Source organism: Tenrec ecaudatus, chromosome 4 (genome assembly GCF_050624435.1).
Source record: "Tenrec ecaudatus isolate mTenEca1 chromosome 4, mTenEca1.hap1, whole genome shotgun sequence".
In the NCBI taxonomy this organism is placed as follows: domain Eukaryota; kingdom Metazoa; phylum Chordata; class Mammalia; order Afrosoricida; family Tenrecidae; genus Tenrec; species Tenrec ecaudatus.
In genome coordinates this window covers 8858222-8875698 of record NC_134533.1, presented here as the reverse complement: position 1 = coordinate 8875698, position 17477 = coordinate 8858222, and the positions used below count along the sequence as shown (strand labels likewise).

The window sequence follows — 17477 nt, the reverse complement described above, 5'->3', positions numbered from 1 at the left end:
TGGGGGAGCAGAGTAGGCCTTGTCTGGCTGGGGCTAGGATGTGGGGGCCCCGACAGGGCTCTGGGGGTGCAGAGGCCCGCCTGTCCCGGAAGGAGGAAGCTTCATTGGGTGTCTGTGGCCAGCCTGGGATCCCCCCCTCACTGGGGACTTCCTCTTCCTCTCCGGGCAGGTGTAGCTGACACCGCGGGACGACACCCTGAGCCCAGCATGGAGGGGGGCGAGGGGCCCCGACTCAGAGACTTCCTGAGTGGAAGCCTGGCCACCTGGGTGAGGGGGGGCCAGCGGGAGTGGGACTGGGGGGGAAGTGAGCGGCTGGAGGCACCAGTGGCCTTGCTCCCAGGGCTGGAGATTGGAGGGAGGGGCAACGCTGGGGCTGGAGGGGAGGGTGGACTCTGATGTGGGGGTGGACAGGTCCAGGGGGAGGGGTGGTGAGGAGATTGGGGCTCCAGGGAGACAGGCCTTCTGGGCACTGGTGAAGAGGGTGGGGTGGGCTTGTCTAGTGGGGGCAGGTCAGAGGAATCACTTGGCTGGGGGTGGGGGTAGAGGTATGTGCAGGGCCTTCTACCTGGTCCAGCTGAGCTCTTTCTGCTCCCCACAGGCGCTGGGGCTGGCAGGGCTGGTGGGGGAGTCAGAGGCGCCCCAGGGTGAAGATGAAGAGGAGGAGGGGGTGGAGGAAGAGGGGGAAGGGCTCTGTAGCCCTGAGAAGAGGATCTTTGGACTCAGCGACGGGGCCTTGCTGCTCAGGGTCCTGGCCATCATGTAAGAGCACCCGGAGGGCCCTGGGCAGGCTGGGGGAGGAGCCTGATGGGCAGTGGGTGGGGCTTGCTTGAGGGGGTGGTCCCTTGAACCCCTTTTCCCCTTATGCCCATCCACAGTGCCCCTAGTTCCAGAGGGGCGCCTCTGCGGGTCGGGGGCCGTGAGGATGCCGCAGGCAGGCGCGTCCAGAACCTGAGCCAGCTGTGGGGTCGGTTGAGGGATTTCTACCAGGTAAGGGTGGGCCAGGGGAGCCCTAGGGCTTTGATCCCCAAGGTCCACAGTTTGAAATCACAGGCTGCTCCCATGAACAGTTAGTCTCAGAAACTCACAGGGGCAGTGCTACCCTGCCCTAGGGGGCCCTTGTGCATCCGCATCGCCGTGATGGCGGGTCGGGGTGGGGGTGGGGGTGGGGTGGGAGTTGGTTTTATTGGAAGGGCCAGCCAAGGGGGAGGCATAGATGGGGGTCCTGCCCCAGGAGGCCCCCCTCATACCGCCCACTCCTTCTCCCCCACCCCCAGGAGGAACTTCAGCTGTTGATCTTGTCACCACCCCCAGACCTCCAGACTCTGGGGTTTGACCCCCTCTCAGGTACCCGCCCCCCCCCCTCTGTAGGGTGGGCACAGGCTCCTGGCAGAGTTGGGTTTGGGCCCAGGCCCCACTGTGGACCCTCTGGCTGTGTCTGCAGAGGAGGCGCTGGAGGAGCTGGGGCGTGTCCTGCGGCTGATGCTGGGGGCAGCAGTGCAGGTGAGCTGTGGGTGGGAGGGCAGTGCAGCCAGCCGGGTGGGCGCCCTGGCCTGGGAGACTCCAGTCCCCAGCCCCCTCCTGCCTCCCTGCAGTGTGAGCACCGGGAGCTCTTCATCCGACACATCCAGGGACTCAGCCTGGAGGCCCAGAGCACGCTGGCCACCACTATCCAGGAGGTACGGGGCCAAGATGAAGGGCCGGGCTGCCGCCACCCCTGGGACACCCCTGCCACCCACCAGCTCCTGCTAAGCTGTGCTCCTTGCCACCCCAGGTGACCCAGCCCTGGGCGGGCATAGTGCTGGCGCTGGCTGGACCTGAGCCTGGGGAGCTGACCCTCTCGGAGCTGGAGATACTGTCCTGGAGCCTGAAAGGGACCCTGTCCAGGCTGGCACGGGAGCGGGACGTGGGGGCCCAGGTGGGGTGGCAGAGGGGGAGGAAGGGGGAAGATTGGGGACCCAGATGGGGAGAGGGATTGGGGTTCAGGTATGGGGTGGGGGCATCTTGAGCCGTGAGGGCCAGGTTCATCTTGTGGTTGGTGGCTGGTGTGTGTGTGTGTGTGTGTGTGTGTGTGTGTGGTGGGGAGGGCACCATCGGGCAGGTCTCCTCTGACCTCTGACCCTTGTACTTGCCCAGCGGCTGGCAGATCTGCTGCTAGAGAGGGAGCCGACCCCTGTCCAGGCAGAGGTCCACCCCCAGGCTCCCCCAGAGGGACCCTCACACCACCTGGCCTTGCAGCTAGCCAACGCTAAGGCCCAGCTTCGGAGGCTTCGACAGGAGCTGTGAGTGCTTCTGGGCAGATGCGTCGGGGTGGAGACCCAGAGAGGGGCTGCCTCATTCCTGGGAGGGCTTGGGTGTGTGGGTGGGGCACACCGGTTCCAGCTCCCCCTTCATGTGCAGGGAGGAGAAAGCGGAGTCGCTTCTGGACTCCCAGGCAGAGGTTCAGGGCTTGGAGGCTGAACTTCGAAAGATGCGGCAGAAGGTATAACTCACTGTCCCCGCCATTGTGCCTCCCATGTGACTCCCGCCGTCCCCTGGCCACTCCTCCAACCCTCTCCGCCTGCCTTGCCCTCAAGCCTCCACCTCTGCCCAGGTCCAGGCGCTGGCGGGTCAGGCCAAGCGAGCCGATCTCTACCGCGAGGAGGCCGAGGCGCTGCGGGAGCGGGTGGGCCGCCTGCCTCGCCTGCAGGAGGAGCTGCGGCGCTGCCGGGAGCGGCTGCAGGAGGCCCAAGGGTACAAGGCCCAACTGGAGGTGAGGGGCGGTGGCTGATGGAGAGGGGCGGCTCGTAAGGAGCAGCCCTTTGGGGGATGGTCATCACAAGGTCAGCAGTTTGAATGCACCAGAAGGATGGGCCTTCCTACAGCCGTAAGCAAGTGCAGTCTTGGAAACCACAGGGGCAGGCTCTACCCCGTCCTCCTGGGTCGCTATGAGCGGGCATCGACTGGAGGAAAGGAGAGCGCCAGCTCTGGCCCTCCGGAGGAGGCAGGCTCGAGTCCCGCGGGGTGGGGCTAGGGGAGGAGAAGCTGGGGAGAGGTGGTGTGTGTGTGTGTGTTAGGGCCCTTGGGGATGGGGAAAGGGGGATGGGTGAGACCCGGAGCAGGGAAGGTGGGGGGAGGGAATTGGGTCAAGAGAGTTGGGCCTGATGCAGAGATCTGGGACAGAGGCTCTCTGGGCAAAGGGGCGTGGCCCACAGGCGGGAGGAGTAGGGTCCACTGAGGACGGGCGGGGCTAGTGCACGGCGCTTGATAGGTGCTCTAGAATAAAACCCCGCCCCGTCCAGCGACATCCTCACAGTTGTCCTGTGCTCCAGACCCATGGTGTCCATCATCTTGTGGAGGGCCTTCCCCTTTTTCACCGCCCCGCTGCCGTGACCAGGCACGATGTCCTCCTCCAGGGGCGGGTCTCTCCTGACAGTATGTCCAAAGTATGTGAGATGGAGTCTCGCCGTCCTCGCTACTTAGGAGCAGTGCGGTCGTGGCTTGTCCTTTTAGCAGTCCGTGGTGCTTTCCCCAATAGTTCCTCCAACACCACCATGCAGCTGCATGGATTCTTCTTCAGTGTCCCTGATTCAGTGCCCGACTTTCACATGCGTGCGGGGCAGTGGAGACGCCCACGACTTGGGTCAGGCGGACCTCCATTCTCAGAGCAACGTCTGTGCCTGTGGACACTTTAAAGAGGCCTCGCTCAGCAGATTGACCCAATCAGTGCAATGTGTCCTTTGAACTCCTGACTGCTGCTTCTCTGAGCACTGACTGGGGTCAAGCAAGGTGACATCCTTGAGGGCTTCGACCAGTTCCGTTGATCGCGCTGTCACCTGTGGGTCCACCTGTGAGGATGTGGGCCTGCTTGGCACTGAGCTGTCACCCACACTCAGGGCTGCAGTTCTTGCTCTTCATCAGCCGGGCCTTCCAGTCCTCCTCACTTTCGGGGGGCTTAAAGGCAGGGAAAAGGAGGGAAAGGGGATGAAGGAGGGTGAGATGGGGCCCCAAAGCAGGACAAGGGTAGGGGTCAGCTGCAGGAGCTAAGGCCCAGGGCCTGGATCTTGGGAGCCCGGCCCCAGGACCCACATCGTACTCCCGTTCCCTCTGCAGGAGGAGCGGCTGCTCTTGGGGACCCTGGAGGCCTCTAAGGCCCTGCTGGAGGGGCAGCTGGAGGATGCCCGGGAGCGCTGTGCCCGGCTGCATGAGAGCCAGAGGGAGAATCTAATACTTCGGACCCGACTGGGCGAGGCCCACGCGGTGAGGCTGGCAGACCGCCACCCCAGCTGGGTGGCGGGGTCTTGGTTGATCCATGCCTCTCCCCCCGAAACCTTAGGAGTTCCCATGACTACCAGGCCAGGGGACGACTGGGGACTCATAGGCCCACACTTGCCAGGCCAGGTGGGGTGGGCCACCTGACCCCTGGCCCCTTCCCAGGAGCTGGATTCTCTGCGGCACCAGGTGGAGCAGCTGTCGGAGGAGAACATCGACCTGGGCCTGGGCCTTCATCGGAGCCTGGAGCCAGCCCCCAGCTCCCCTGGGGAGGGTGAGGCGGCAGCCAGTACGTGGGGCTGTATGGGAGGGGTCAGGGATTGTGGCGGAGCTAAGGGTGGAGGGGTCCTGATCTCGTTCTCACGACCCTCCCCAGCTCCCCTGCCAGGAACAGTCCCCTCTCTGCACGATGAAGTGCGGGAGGCCGAGGTTGGGCGGCTGAGAACCCTGGAGCTGGAGAATCAGGAGCTTCGAAACCTGCTGCAGGCGCTGCAGGAGCCCCTGAGCAGACAGGTGAGCCTCACTCCTTACTGGCTAGTGGCTCTTTCCGGCTCCTTCTCTGAGCCTGAAAGTCTTGCTCCTGTGTCCGCAGTGCCCTCTGCTGGAAGAGCCGAGGGAGCACGCCATTGGTCAGGAGATGACGGAAGACCAGGGCTCCCAGGGCCCTGCACCCTCAGCGGAGGAGCAAGGGCTCGAGGCTCGGGGGGCAGCAGACCATGTCGAGCCTCAGGGGCCAGCTGAATGTCTTGGGACATCTGAGTCAGGCTCAGCTCCCCAAGAGTCAGGCCCTGCTCCAGGGATAGTGGACTCTGAACCTCAAGGGTCAGTAGGGTGTCTTGGGGCACCTGAACCAAGCCGACAGGCTGTGGAGAGGCCCCTCCAGGAAGCAGCCATGGCCCCCCAGCCCTCAGGCTCAGCCCGCCAAGAGTCAGGCCCTGTTATGGAGACACCAGTGTCCTCAGAGCTGGCTGGCCATGAAGCCTGTGGTGTGGCAGCGTCTCAGAGTCCAGAGATCAAAATTCAGGTCCACTTGATGTCTGGAGGCAAAACAGAGGAGGGACCTGGCCCTCTAGAGCAGCTGGTGCCTGGGCCCCTAGGGTTGAGACAGGAGGGCTCTGAGCTCAAGCCAGGACCCTCAGGCCTTAGGGTATATTTTGGGGAGCAGGGGACCCCAGACAAAGGGCTGGATCTGTCCAATGTGCAGACAGAGGCCAGAGGCAGTGACCAGAGGCCAGAGGGGACGGGTGAGGAACCCACCCAGCAGAGGTCGGGGGACGCTCCTGAGACCCAGGCCCGAGAGCAGCTGGTTCCAGGGGAGATCCCGGCCAGTGATGTCCCAGAGCAGGGGACTCTGGAAACTCTGAGGGAGGTGGTGACCCAGCTGAGGCGAGAGGCCAAGTCTCTCCAGGCAGAGCTGGAGGCCCAGAGCCGGAGGCTAGAGGCCCGAAGCTCAGAGGCCACCCGCGTCTCGGAGGAGCTGGCTCAGGCTCGCAGGGCGGAGGCTGAGGCCCACCAGGAGGCCCAGGCCCAGGCCCAGGAGCAGGCCCGCCTTCGAGAGGCCTTGGAGGCAGCAGGCCGGGAGCTGGAGGCCTCTGCTCGGGAGCGGGAGGCACTGACGGAGGCGCTGGCGGCAGCAGGCCGAGAGCGGAGGCAGTGGGAGCGTGAGGGGCCCCGGCTGCGGGCCCGGGCTGAGGCCGCTGAGGACCGGCTGCAGGCGCTGGAGGGCCAGGGCCGCCGACACCTGGAGGAAGTCGAGAGGGAACTCCAGGAGAAGCAGGCCCTCAGGGAGGTATGTGGAAGCTCGGGGGCCAGAAGCTTTGAAGGGATCAAGGCTGGGGTCAGGAGACAGGGTCAAAGCCAGCCCTGCCATCAGTCACTGCAAGTTTCTGATGACCAGTTTCTGCAAAAAAACCCAAACCAAACTCACTGCCCTCCAGGGGATTCCCACTCCGAGTGACCGGCCTTATAGGACAGGGAAGAACCACCTTGATAGGTTTCCGAGACCTTAATTCTCTATGGGAATAGAAAACTGTAAATCTTTTTATTGCCGACCTTGGGAGGTTTTGAACTGCCGACCTTGGGATTAGCAGCCCAACCCATAACCACTGCTCCACTGCTCCCTTCCATCAAGCAGTCACTAGAAGTTCAGCATGGTGCGGGGCAGGGAGTAGAAGCCCACCCCAGCCCTCCGAGGCTGTGTCTGGCCGTAGCTGCCATCCTCTGTCCCTGTGCCACTTGGGTGGGCTGTTGGGAGGAGATAAGCCTGTGGGTGGTGAAGTCAGCCTCTGGCCACAGGCAGTTAACCCACACCCCAGTCCCCCCTTCTGTAAACTAGGGGTACCCTGCATTTCTGTCTCATGGGCCTTTGGGGGGATGGGGTTGTCAGGTGTCCTGGACCGGCAGAGGCATGGATGTGCTATAAGTTCTCTGGAAACGGTGGTTTAGGGGGAGTACCCAGTAAGCAAGGTAAGCACGGGCTTACCGGTGCTGACTTACTGTCCTGTCGAGAGCAGATCTGCCTGGTTTTCATTGCTCTGTAGAGGGTGAGTGGAAGATGCTGTCGGGCTGACCTGCGTTAGAAACACCCGTACCCTTTACTTATTGGCAGTGTGGCTTGGGGCAAGTGACTTAACCTCTCTGAGTCTCACCTGGATAGAAACAGGATCCAGTAAGATGACGTGTGTCCGGAGCTTGGGACAGTCCCAGGGCACCTTGTCCAGCTGTGCCCCCTGCAGTGGGAAGCAGATGGCGCTGGGAGGGAAACACCAGCAGGTGGCAGTGCTGGTGAGCCAAGACAGGCAGGCCGGCTGGAAAAGCCAGCTCCCAGGACCCAGAGGGTGGAGAGGTTGGGGACAAAGAGGGGGATTGTGTGAGATTTCCCGGTGATCAGTGGGTGTGGTGAAGGAGAAGGCAGTAGAAGTGGTTGGCCTGGTGGAGGAGGGACCCAGGGGGGTGTCCAGGTGGGTCCCGAGGCTTCTGGGCTGGGTCTCGTGGGGCAGTGTGAGGACCGGGCCTAGAGGAGGCAGTGCAGGAGCTCAGGCCCGGGTTCTATCTGCATTGGTTCTAGTTCGGCGCTCTGAGCAGCAGTGGCTTATGGGACTTGTAGTTTTCCAGAGGGGGTGTTAGGAACCACCACTGGCCAGGACTGTGAAAACAGCTTGGTCATTTTCAGCAGCAGAGGCTTGTGAAGGTGGCACTTCCCTGCGGTTTCATCCCGCCAGGGCCCCTCTGCCTCAGAATGGTTTGGCCCACCTTTCCCTCGGGCCCACGGGCCAGGTGGGCCTCCCACCCCCTTCCACGATGGTGTGACCCAACGGCCACTGCCCCCATGCCGGCTCTCCCCCTGTGGGACACCCCCACCCCGGAGTGCGGTTAGACCTCCTCCCCAAGTCCATGACCACCTACCTCCCTGTGACCGTGGGCCACTCTTGTCCTCATGGCCGGGCTGGCCTCAACCCGCAGGGCTCGGCCACTGCCCCGGACGCGCACCGGAAACTATGGGCTCAGACAGGTGAAGACACCTGCCCCGCGGGTCTCAAACTCCTAGTACAGGATCCCCTCCCCCCATATCTGCCTCTTGTTTTTTCATACCCCGCCTGGGAGGCTGCCAGGCTTCGCTCCCGTTTTGACAGGAGAGAATACAGGCCTAAAGAAGGTGTTTGTTTGCCCAGGTGACAGAGCCAGGCTCCCCCCCCCCAACCCCGGGTGGTGATGGGGCATCCCTTCTGGCCCTGAGCCTGCTCTGCCAACCACCAGGAGCTGGACAGGGCCGTGGTGCGGGGCCAGGAGCTGGGCGCCCGGCTGGAGTGTCTGCAGCGGGAGCTGGAGCAGGCCGCTCTCGAGAGGCAGGGATGGCTTCAGGAACAGGAGTGCCAGCACCAGAGGTGCGCAGTGCTGGGCGGGATGCAAGGGTGGCAGGGAAGCGGGGAGCTGCGGGTACCAAGGCTGCTCCTGGCAGGTACCAGGGGCTGGAGCATCGGCTGGAAGTGGAGCTGCAGGCAGCTGCCACCAGCAAGGAGGAGGCGCTGATGGAGCTCAAGACCAGGGCTCAGCAGCTGGAACAGGAGCTGTTCCAGGTGAGCTGCTGGCCTTGGCCACGTTGGGGCTTCCTCTCCCCCCCACCCCCCAACTGTCCTTCCAGGCCACCCTCGGGCTTTGCGCCTGGATTCTCCTGGCCTCCATATGGGCCAGGACCACTATGCCTGAGTCAGGAGGCTGCCTGGCTCTGCTGAGCTGCTCAGGCAGGGTGCCGTGAAGTCCCTGCGGGCCTCACCTCCCTTCCCCACTTGTCAGAACCCTGCAGCCTCTGCTATGGGGCCCACTGTGTGTTTCTTGTGCTGGGGCCATGTCTCCTAATGGTCCAGGAGATAAATTAATGAGCACTGCGTGTGCCGAGGGAGCCCAGGGCTCAGGCAGTGTGTGTGTGTGTGCGTGTGTGTGCGTGTGTGTGTGTGTTTGGGGCAAGTGCAGGCCATTGTCCTGGGGCTCGTGGTCTAGTTAGGATAAAGAAAGAGGTGGAGAGGGCCGTGACAGACTGTTGGGGGACCCCTCAGGGCTCCTGGTGGAGGGGTGGGGTAGGGCGGGCTTGCTGGATAAAGCGAGGTCTAGACCGGGGTTCAGGGGAAGAGTGGGGGTGGGGGCAGCGTCCTCTGCAGAAGAACCAGCACAGGCAGAGGCGAGGTTTTCCGCCAAGCCCGGCGGGCGGAGGTCAGAAATATGGAGACTGCCAGCAGCTGATAAAGCTGCACCAAGAGTAAGGCTGTGGGCCCTCGGGGGAAGGCATGCAGTGCAGGTGCTGGGCAGTGCCTGATTCTGCTGGAGGGTTAAGGGCCCATCGGTGTTGGCCCCTATGCCATCCCTGCCACCATGTCCTCCTGTGAGCTCCAAGGGCTTCCCACTTGCAGCTTCGCCAGGGCCCCGAGGGGCAGCCGACCAGGGAGCAGGCTGGACTGCAGACCCTGGAGACCCAGAGTAACCGGCTTATTGAAGTGGAGCGAAGTGTGAGTGTGGGCCAGGGGTGGGCCTGGGGCGTGGTGATGGTGGTCTGGTCAGCCGACCCTGCCCCTCCTACAGAACGCGACGCTGGCCGCTGAGAAGGAGGCGCTTCGGGGCCAGCTCCAGCACCTGGAGGGGCAGCTGGGCAGCATGCAGGGGCGGGCCCAGGAGCTCCTGCTGCAGAGTCAGCGCGCACAGGAGCACAGCGGACGCCTGCAGGTGGGTGCCCCCCCTCACCCCTGCCTGGGGCCCCTGTTCACTCACTGGCACCCCACCCACTTTAATTATTGTGTTGTGCCTCTCTGCCTAACTCCCTGCCAGCAGCCCCTGTTGCTTCCCGTCAATCCCCAGCCACCCCATTCTGTACCCCTTCTCCCTGCCCACATCACCCTGTCCCTGGCCAGCCCAGGCCCCACTTTGGGGGGCCCCTTTTGTTGCCCCTAGCTCTCTCCTGCGCAGTCAGCCATTAGGCCCTCCCGGTGTCCCCAGCTCCTACCCCTTGTTCCATCTCTGACTTTGACCTCTTGTCTGCTTCTCCAAGGCCTGGTGCCAGCATGGGCCTCCCTGATAGCCCTACCTGCCCTCTGCCCTCAGCATCCCTGCCCCGTCCCCTCTGATCACCACCTCCTCTGTCCCAGGCTGAGAAGGCCGCGCTGGAGCGGCAGGGTCAGGAGCTGCACCGAAGGCTCGGGCTGCTGGAGGAAGAGGTGCAAGCCGCCCGGCGGTCCCAGGAGGAGACGCGGGGGCAGCAGCAGGCTCTGCTGAGGGACCACGAGGCACTGGCCCAGCTGCAGCGGCGGCAGGAAGCCGAGCTGGAGGGGCTGCTGGCCCGGCACCGAGACCTCAAGGCCAACATGAGAGCACTGGAGCTGGCACACCGTGAGCTGCAGGGCCGGTGAGCCAGCTCCCGGCCTCCATCTCCCCCTCCTCTGTCCATCCCACTGCCCAAGTGCCTCCACCCCTGGGCCCCTCCACAGCACCCCTGCCATGTCCCTGCCCACCCTCCTCCCCTTAGTTTTATGATCAGTGCAACCAGACATAAAAGTGGGGGGCAGCGAGAAAGAGAAAGGCCCTCCACCAGGTGGATGGACACAGTGGCTGCAAGCATGGGCTCAGACCTAGGAAGAGCTGTGAGGAAGGCGGGGACGGGGAGCTGTTTTGCTCTGTGTGCACAGGGCCGCTATGGGTTGGAACTGATACCATGGAAACCACTGCTGTTGAGTGGCCCCTGATCCTCAAGACTGCCGTCTTCACGGGGACAGGCTGCCACATCGGCCTCCCTCCCTCCTGAGAGGCTGGTGGGCTCAAACCGCCGACATTGTGCTTACTGAGCCACAAGGCAGCTCGCGTTAACTTCATGTCAGTATGAACCCTCCTCCTTGCCCCCCCAGAAAAGCCTAAGTCACTTTTTCATCTTTATAATACAAGACATAGATAAACACTAGAGAGGTGTTTGCCTGCCTTGGAGCTCACCTGCAGAGGGGGTTCTCCAGGGCACCCCAGATTCTGGTGTCCCCTTCCCCTGAATCCCCTTCCCCCCTAGGAAAGCACCCCAGACAGCAGAGGCCCTTCAGCTGGAGGCCAGGCACCCCAGCTGCTGTGGCGCTCCCCATACTTCCAGGGTGGGCTCCTCCTGGGGCGTGGGGCAGTTGTGGCTTTACCACGTATGGGGTCCTCTCAGCATTCCGAGCCTCCCACCCACCACCCGCCCCAGGCATGAGCAGCTGCAGGCACAGCGGGCCAACCTGGAGGCGCAGGAGCTGGCGCTGCTGGCCGAGCGGGAGCGCCTCATGCAGGACGGGCACCGGCAGCGGGGCCTGGAGGAGGAGCTGCGGCGGTTGCAGAGCGAGCATGACAGGTGCCACCGCGGGCTCAGGGTGCTTGCCTGGACAGTGGGTGGGGGGCCCCTGCCCCTGCCCCTGCCTCCGCGGGGTCTGGCGTCGCGTCGCGCCCTCTCCCTGGCCCTTGGACAGCAGCTCCCGCCCCTTGGGCTTCTGCAGAGCCCAGCTGCTGCTGGCGGAGGTGTCGCGGGAGCGCGGGGAGCTGCAGGGCGAACGCGGGGAGCTACGGGGCCGCCTGGCCCGGCTGGAGCTGGAGCGGGCGCAGCTCGAGGCACAGAGCCAGAGACTGCGCGAGTCCAACCAGCAGCTGGACCTGAATGCCTGCAGGCTGAGCACCCAGTGTGAGGTGTGTGTCTGGCCTGGGTCCGGGCATGTGGGGCGGAACCACAGTCTGGGTGCTCTGGGCCCGCCCACCTGACCTGTCCCGCCGCTGCCCCTCGACAGCTGCTGACCCAGCTGCGGAGCGCCCAGGAGGAGGAGAACCGGCAGCTGTTGGTGGAGGTGCAAGCCCTGAGCCGGGAGAACCGGGGGCTTCTAGAACGTAGCCTAGAAAGCCGGGACCACCTGCACCGGGAGCAGCGCGAGTACCTGTGAGCACCTGGGGGTGCCCGGGTCCTGGAGACACTGGCTGGGGCGAGCCTCAGGGAGGTCCCTGGAGGAGGGCTAGGGCTGCCCAGGGCGCCTGGCTGTACCACGTGTACCTGCCAACACCCGGGAGCCCCCAGCCTTGTGTCCACCCTGCCAGGGTCCAGCTGAATGCCCTGCGCCGAGAGAAGCAGAAACTGGTGGAGAAGATCATGGATCAGTACCGAGTATTGGAACCTGGGCCCCTGCCCCGGACCAAGTGAGCAGCCTCCACTCCCAGGGCCAGGGTCTCTTCTTACCCCATCCCCCTGTCCGCTCTCTGACCCCCAACTCAGGGTCAGCCCCAGTGAGGGTGCACCTGGCCTCGGTCTCCCCCACCCCCACCCCATGGATCACCTTTCCCTTTTTCCACCTCATTCTTATCACCTCTCGTGCCCTCTTGCCCCCAGGAAGGGCAGCTGGCTGGCAGACAAGGTGAAGAGGCTGATGCGGCCCCGGCGGGAGGGGGGCCCCCACATGGGGCCACGCCTGGGGGCCGATGGGACTGGTAACCCCCTGATCCTGGGGGGCCCCCTGGAGACGGAGCTCCCTGAGGGCAGGGAGGCAGACGGGACAGGTGGGTCTGGGAGCTAGGTGACCAGGATGGTCACTAGCCTATGTCTTCCCGCTCCCACCTGCCTCTTGCCTCTGACTGCTCTCTTTTCTGTCGCCTGCCTTGGCATCTTCAGTACCCTTTGCCTGGGGCCTCTTGGCTGCACTGCCCACCTGCCCCGGCCTACCCTGTGTTTAATGGTGCCTGGGGCCTCTGGGAAGGGGTGAGCTCTAGGGAGATGTCATTTACCCCTGGCAGCAGGTGAAGAAACAGAGGCCCAAGAGAGTGCCTGGCCAGTCACATGGTCACCACACTGACCCCTGTGGCTTTCTGCTAGGTCGCTGGCCCTGCAGCCGCCTCTCCACTCCTCCTGGAGGCCACCCTGGCCCATGCCTGTACTCTTCTAACCTCTCCCATTGGGTGCTTTTACAGGACTCCCCTCCCCAGCACCCATTCGCCGGGCGCAGAGTTCCCTGTGCCTTGGGGATGTGGCCAGTGGACAGCGGCGAAAACTCAGTTCCAGGTTCCCTATTGGACGAAGCTCTGAGTCGTTCAGCCCAGGGGACACCCCCCGGCAGCGATTCCGCCAGCGAAGGCCAGGCCCCCTGGGGGCACCGAGCTCCCAGGGCAAAGGTAGGGGACCAGGGGTCCAGGTCTCTGCTAGCCCCCCAGTATCTCCTTGGAGGAGGGTAGCTTCCTTCCTGCTCTGCTCCACCCACTTACACCCTGGTCTCTGTGGCTACCTTGTTTGCCCCCCACCCCTACAGGACCAGGTGTGGAATGGGATGGCTCTGTCGAGACCCTGGCGGAGCACGAAGTCAGCGTCAACCGAGAGGGTGAGTGGGGTCTGGAAGGAGAAAACCCAACCAAAACCCACCCAGAAATGCTCACTGCCACCCAGTGGATTCCAACTCACAGAGGCCTATAGGACAGAGTAGATCTGCCGCCGGGCTTCCGAGACTGGAACTCTGTGTCAGTCTGGGTAGACTAGAGAAACAAAATTCATAGACACTCATATGTGCTTAAGATACTACACTTGATCTTAGCCAAAAGGCCAAGAAGCGATCATATGTGTACAAGAAAGTTTTAGATACGAGAGCAATTGAATAGTGAGACAACATCCCAGCCCAGTCCAGATCAAGTCCATAAGTCCGATATTAGCCCATATGTCCGATACCAATCTATAAAGTCCTTTTCAGACTTATGGAACACATGCATTGATGCCAAATGCAGGAAGATCACAAGCCAGTGGGTGGGAAGTCTTGTGGATCCAGTGGCGGTGGAAGCATCTCGGCGCTGGCAAGGGTCTCCACGGGCTTCTCCAGCTCCCAGGGCCCTGGCTGTATCAGGGTAGCTTCATGTGGCTTGTCGTCAGGAATGTCTCCCAGGGAGTGCTCGCATGTCCCACCTCCAGAGAGCTATTTATCTCCTTAGCGCCTCCAAATGAGGTCATCAAGCTGTGACCTGATCGACAGGCTAAACTCCACACCTTCACTCTGAATCCTCAAATTGACAACAGATGATGTAACTACCACAAATTCTTTACGGGTGCGGAGAGCCTCATCTTTCGCCTGAAGAGCAGCTGGTGGTTTCAAACTGCCGGTCTTATGGTTACAAACCCAACGGCTCCTGGGGGCCTGGAGGGGAATGGGGTACTCACTAGGCCTGGGGCACCTGAGAGACCTGGCCCATCAACTTGCTTATCTGACAAAGAACAAATGGATGAAGCTTTACTACATGCCAGTCCCCGTGTTAGCTGCCGGGGTCCTCCTGGTAGGGGCGGGAAGGCAGCAAGCCAACATGAGCCACGTGGCACCACTGTCAATGTGAGCACGGGCTGGTGGAGTTAATTCTCACGACCTGTGCTTTTCTTTGACTCAGGATGGCTGGTGGTGTCATGGGGTAGGGGCTGGGCTGGCTCAGGGTGGTTGCAGTGAGTCGGCATTGACTGGACGGCAGTGAGTTTGGGTTTTATTTCTTTAGCTTGGCATGCCTCAGCCGTTGTCTCAACAAGTAGTCAGTGTGCCTAGCTTTGGCACGGAGCTGAGTGACATCACATTTGAGGCCGGAGGCCCGGCAGTTGCCCGTCTGCCCTCTCAGTTGATTTCAGTTCTGAGGGCAGCATTTCAGGGGCGCGGTAGTCTGGCACTGGGTGGCACAGAAACGAAACAGAACAGACTCATCGTCATCGAGTCGATCCTGACTCAAGGCGACCCTAGAGCACGTGGTATTGAACTATCCCTGTGTACTTCTGAGCCTCTCATTTAAATTAAAAGATCATTTTATTGGGGGCTCTTACAGCTCTTATAATAGCCCATACATCAATTGTATCAAGCATATTTGTCCGTCATTATGTTCTAAACACTGACTTCTACTGAGCCCTTGTTATTAGTCCTGAGACTGTAACTCTTGACAGAAGTAGGAAACCCGGTCTTTCTCCCGTGGAGCTGCTGGTGGTTTTGAACTACGGAACTGGCATCTAGCAGCCCAATGAGTAAACCCACTATGCCACCAGGTGTCCTTCATTGTCCATAAGGGCCCCAAATGACAACTCCACGTGACCCAGTAGCTTTGCCCCACAGGATTTTCTCGGTGGCAAGCTTTCTGGGGAGGAGGTCCTGGTGTCGGGGTGGTTAAACTCAGCTGCCACGTGGAAGGCTGATGTTTGCACCAGTTGCTGGTTCTGCGGGACAAAGACCTGGTGGTCTAGGCGGTGTGTGTGTATGGGTTGGGGAGAAGTCCTGCTCTGTCCTGAAGGGCTGCCACAAGTCCGCATCGGCTGGAGGGCAGTAGGGTTTCTCCCCAGAGGATTTGCTGGGTGGGTTGAAGTCGACAAGCTCCAAATCAAGCTGCCATGCCAGGCAGGCAACTGAGTACCCTGTATGCCACCAGGGCTCCTGCCTTAGAATATTTGCAGGTGGTAAAGGTCTGGGAGAAAAGGGGAGAGGGAGGGGGAGGGGGTTTTAGGGCTGGGCCTGACAGCAGAGGTGGCAGATTGGAGGGGGAGTGGAGTGAGAGTCCCCGGCCTTATTTTTGTGTCTGGGAAGAGCATTCCAGGCAGGGAGTGGCAGACTGCATTTGATCCCAGGACAGGGTGCTGGGAGAGTGGAGGAAGGTGGTCGGGGGTGGGGTGGGGGCCTAGAGCAGGCCTGCGGAGGGCTGGGAGAGAGTCCTCCGGGGCCTGAGCTGAGCCTTTCCTTACAGGGCCTGAGGAGCCGGAACCGGAGAAACGCCCCCTCGCCGCTTCCCTCAGCCAGTGACATGGCTGGGGCATGGCTGGGGACCACTGGAGCGCTACCCTCTCGCCGCTGGAGTGTCAGTGGCACCTCCAGCCAGCCCAAGAGCTTGGGCAGCCTGAGTGCCCAAGGGGAGTCCGCGTCCGTGTCCACGGAGGCGCTAGGGCAGAGCTGGGACAACCTTGGAGACCAGGGGCATGGCCATCTCTCGAGAGCTTACCAGGGTCCCCGCTCAGTCCCTGGGCCGTCCCTTCTGAGGAGGCGATCTCCTGCCCGGTCCCGGAGAGGGGCAGAGAACCACTCGCAGGGGTTACCTGCGCCCCGGGTTCACTTCGGAGCCGGGGTGGCAGGGGTGTGAGAATAAAGTAGGGTGGAAAATAAAGTGTCGTGTCTTCTGACTGTGCAGAGGGTAGCCCAGGCTAGGAGGGGCAGCAAAGGACATTCACTAGGGGAGACCAGCCTTAGACGGGGCCCAGTGGGGCTTGCCAGGGCCTAAATGTCCCAGTGGGAGGTGGGGGGTTGGGGGGGCATTCTGCATAGCAGGTGGCAAGTCTCCGACAATTGGTGAGGCCTGAGGCTTCGGCCCTACTTCTTTCTAAAAGGCAGGGGTCTGTCAGCCCAGGTGGCCCTGCCCTACCCCTTCCAGGCTACCCTCTCTCACTTCAGTCTCCCCACATTTTTATCCTCTCTCCCCCAGGCCTGTGGGGGGGTCTAGCCCCTTCCCAAGGAGCTCACAGCCTGGTGAGGCGCCAGCTAGTGCCACAGGCTACTGTGGGTGGGGTGGGGGCACCGAAGTTGGGAGGGACTTGGGGTCCGGAAGACACCAGGGAAGGAGGGCAGTTAGGCTGGCCAGCCAGAGGTGACTCTGGGACTTTCACTGAGCGGAAGCAGTCTGGCCTCTGGCTGCTCTTGAACTTGGGGTGGACAGAGTCAGTGACGGTGGGTTGACAAGGGCAGCCCTTCCACCCTTCCAGGGTGACCACTTTGGGTAACTCTCAGCCCTTGCCTTTTGGGTGGAGATGGGGGTGGCCATGAGTTTGGTGAACTCCCCTGGTCTCCAGCCAGGCTGAGGAGCAGAACGCCCCTCCCACCATAGGCGTTCATGTGGGGGGTGCCCGATGCCAGGGAGGAGAGACCAGGGAGATGCTTGGCTCTGAAGGCCACCCCGGGGTTCTGGTCTGGTGGAGAAAGGGGCTATCCTGTGAGTCTTTCACCCATCTAGTGGGCTACATGTTGGGCTGTGAACAACAAGGTCAGCAGTTCAAATCCCTCATCTCCTTGGGAAGGAGATGAGGCTCTCTGCTCCTGTCAAGACTGACAACCTTGGAGACCCACAGGGGCAGTTAGTTCTACTCTGTCCTCTGAGTCAGAATCCACTGAGTTTTGGAGTGTTACCTGTTCCCTAAGGAGCTCTGGAGGAACCCAGCCGTTCAAATCCACCAGCTTCTCTTTGGGAGATAGATGAGGCTTTCTACTCCCCTAAAGAGTTACAGTCTAGGGAACCCACAGGAGCAGTCTCACTGTCCTGTAGGGATGGCTGTCTGAATGGACTCGATGGCCGTGAGTTTCTGAAGGAGCCCTGGGGGGCGCTGCTGAGTAAGCAGTGGACTAACTCGCTAGCAGGATGGTCAGCAGCTCAAACTCAGGAGCCACTACCAGGATGAAAGAAGAGGCTTCCCGCTCCAGTAGAGCTCTGCAGCCTCAGAAACCCACAGGGACAGTTCTGCTCCGTCTTATAGGATGGCTATGAGTCGGCACGGACTCTCTGATGTGGGTTTGCGTTCTGGACCCTGGGCTGGGTGCTTGAAGTGTGTGCCGCACTGGGAGGGCTTCTGAGAGGGTGGGCCGGAAGCTCGCCTGCCTGTCCACTCAGAGAAGAAACGCAGGCAATCAGGCAGCCAAACTGGGCTCCCTCTGGGGACACGAAGGTCTGGTGGCTGGTGCCCAGAGACAGGGCTTGGTCCTGGGGGAGGCAAGTCC

General features: G+C 62.1%; 1 protein-coding gene and 1 pseudogene across 1 annotated transcript; one reads left to right on the top strand and one right to left on the bottom strand.

Moving 5' to 3' along the window:
• Positions 1-207: 207 nt before the first annotated feature.
• CCDC88B (coiled-coil domain containing 88B) lies at positions 208-15521 on the top strand. Its single transcript, XM_075548016.1, has 27 exons — positions 208-267; positions 599-759; positions 876-987; positions 1275-1344; positions 1442-1500; positions 1593-1676; positions 1772-1915; positions 2134-2279; positions 2398-2479; positions 2591-2749; positions 4090-4236; positions 4414-4522; positions 4625-4761; positions 4841-6037; positions 8005-8132; positions 8207-8324; positions 9153-9248; positions 9322-9462; positions 9882-10138; positions 10958-11101; positions 11244-11430; positions 11529-11674; positions 11830-11928; positions 12119-12285; positions 12694-12894; positions 13029-13097; positions 15466-15521. The coding sequence occupies exons 1-27, from the start codon at positions 208-210 to the stop codon at positions 15519-15521; spliced, it is 4476 nt and encodes a 1491-aa protein (XP_075404131.1).
• On the bottom strand, positions 13175-13327 carry LOC142447399 (U2 spliceosomal RNA; annotated as a pseudogene).
• Positions 15522-17477: the final 1956 nt, after the last annotated feature.

Bases quoted from the DNA above. Each gene is read 5' to 3' on its own strand.
- CCDC88B (XM_075548016.1), top strand. From the start codon at position 208: ATGGAGGGGGGCGAGGGGCCCCGACTCAGAGACTTCCTGAGTGGAAGC. The intron at 760-875 runs GTAAGAGCACCC...GCCCATCCACAG, and splicing joins CTCAGGGTCCTGGCCATCAT to TGCCCCTAGTTCCAGAGGGG. The intron at 1,501-1,592 runs GTGAGCTGTGGG...GCCTCCCTGCAG, and splicing joins TGCTGGGGGCAGCAGTGCAG to TGTGAGCACCGGGAGCTCTT.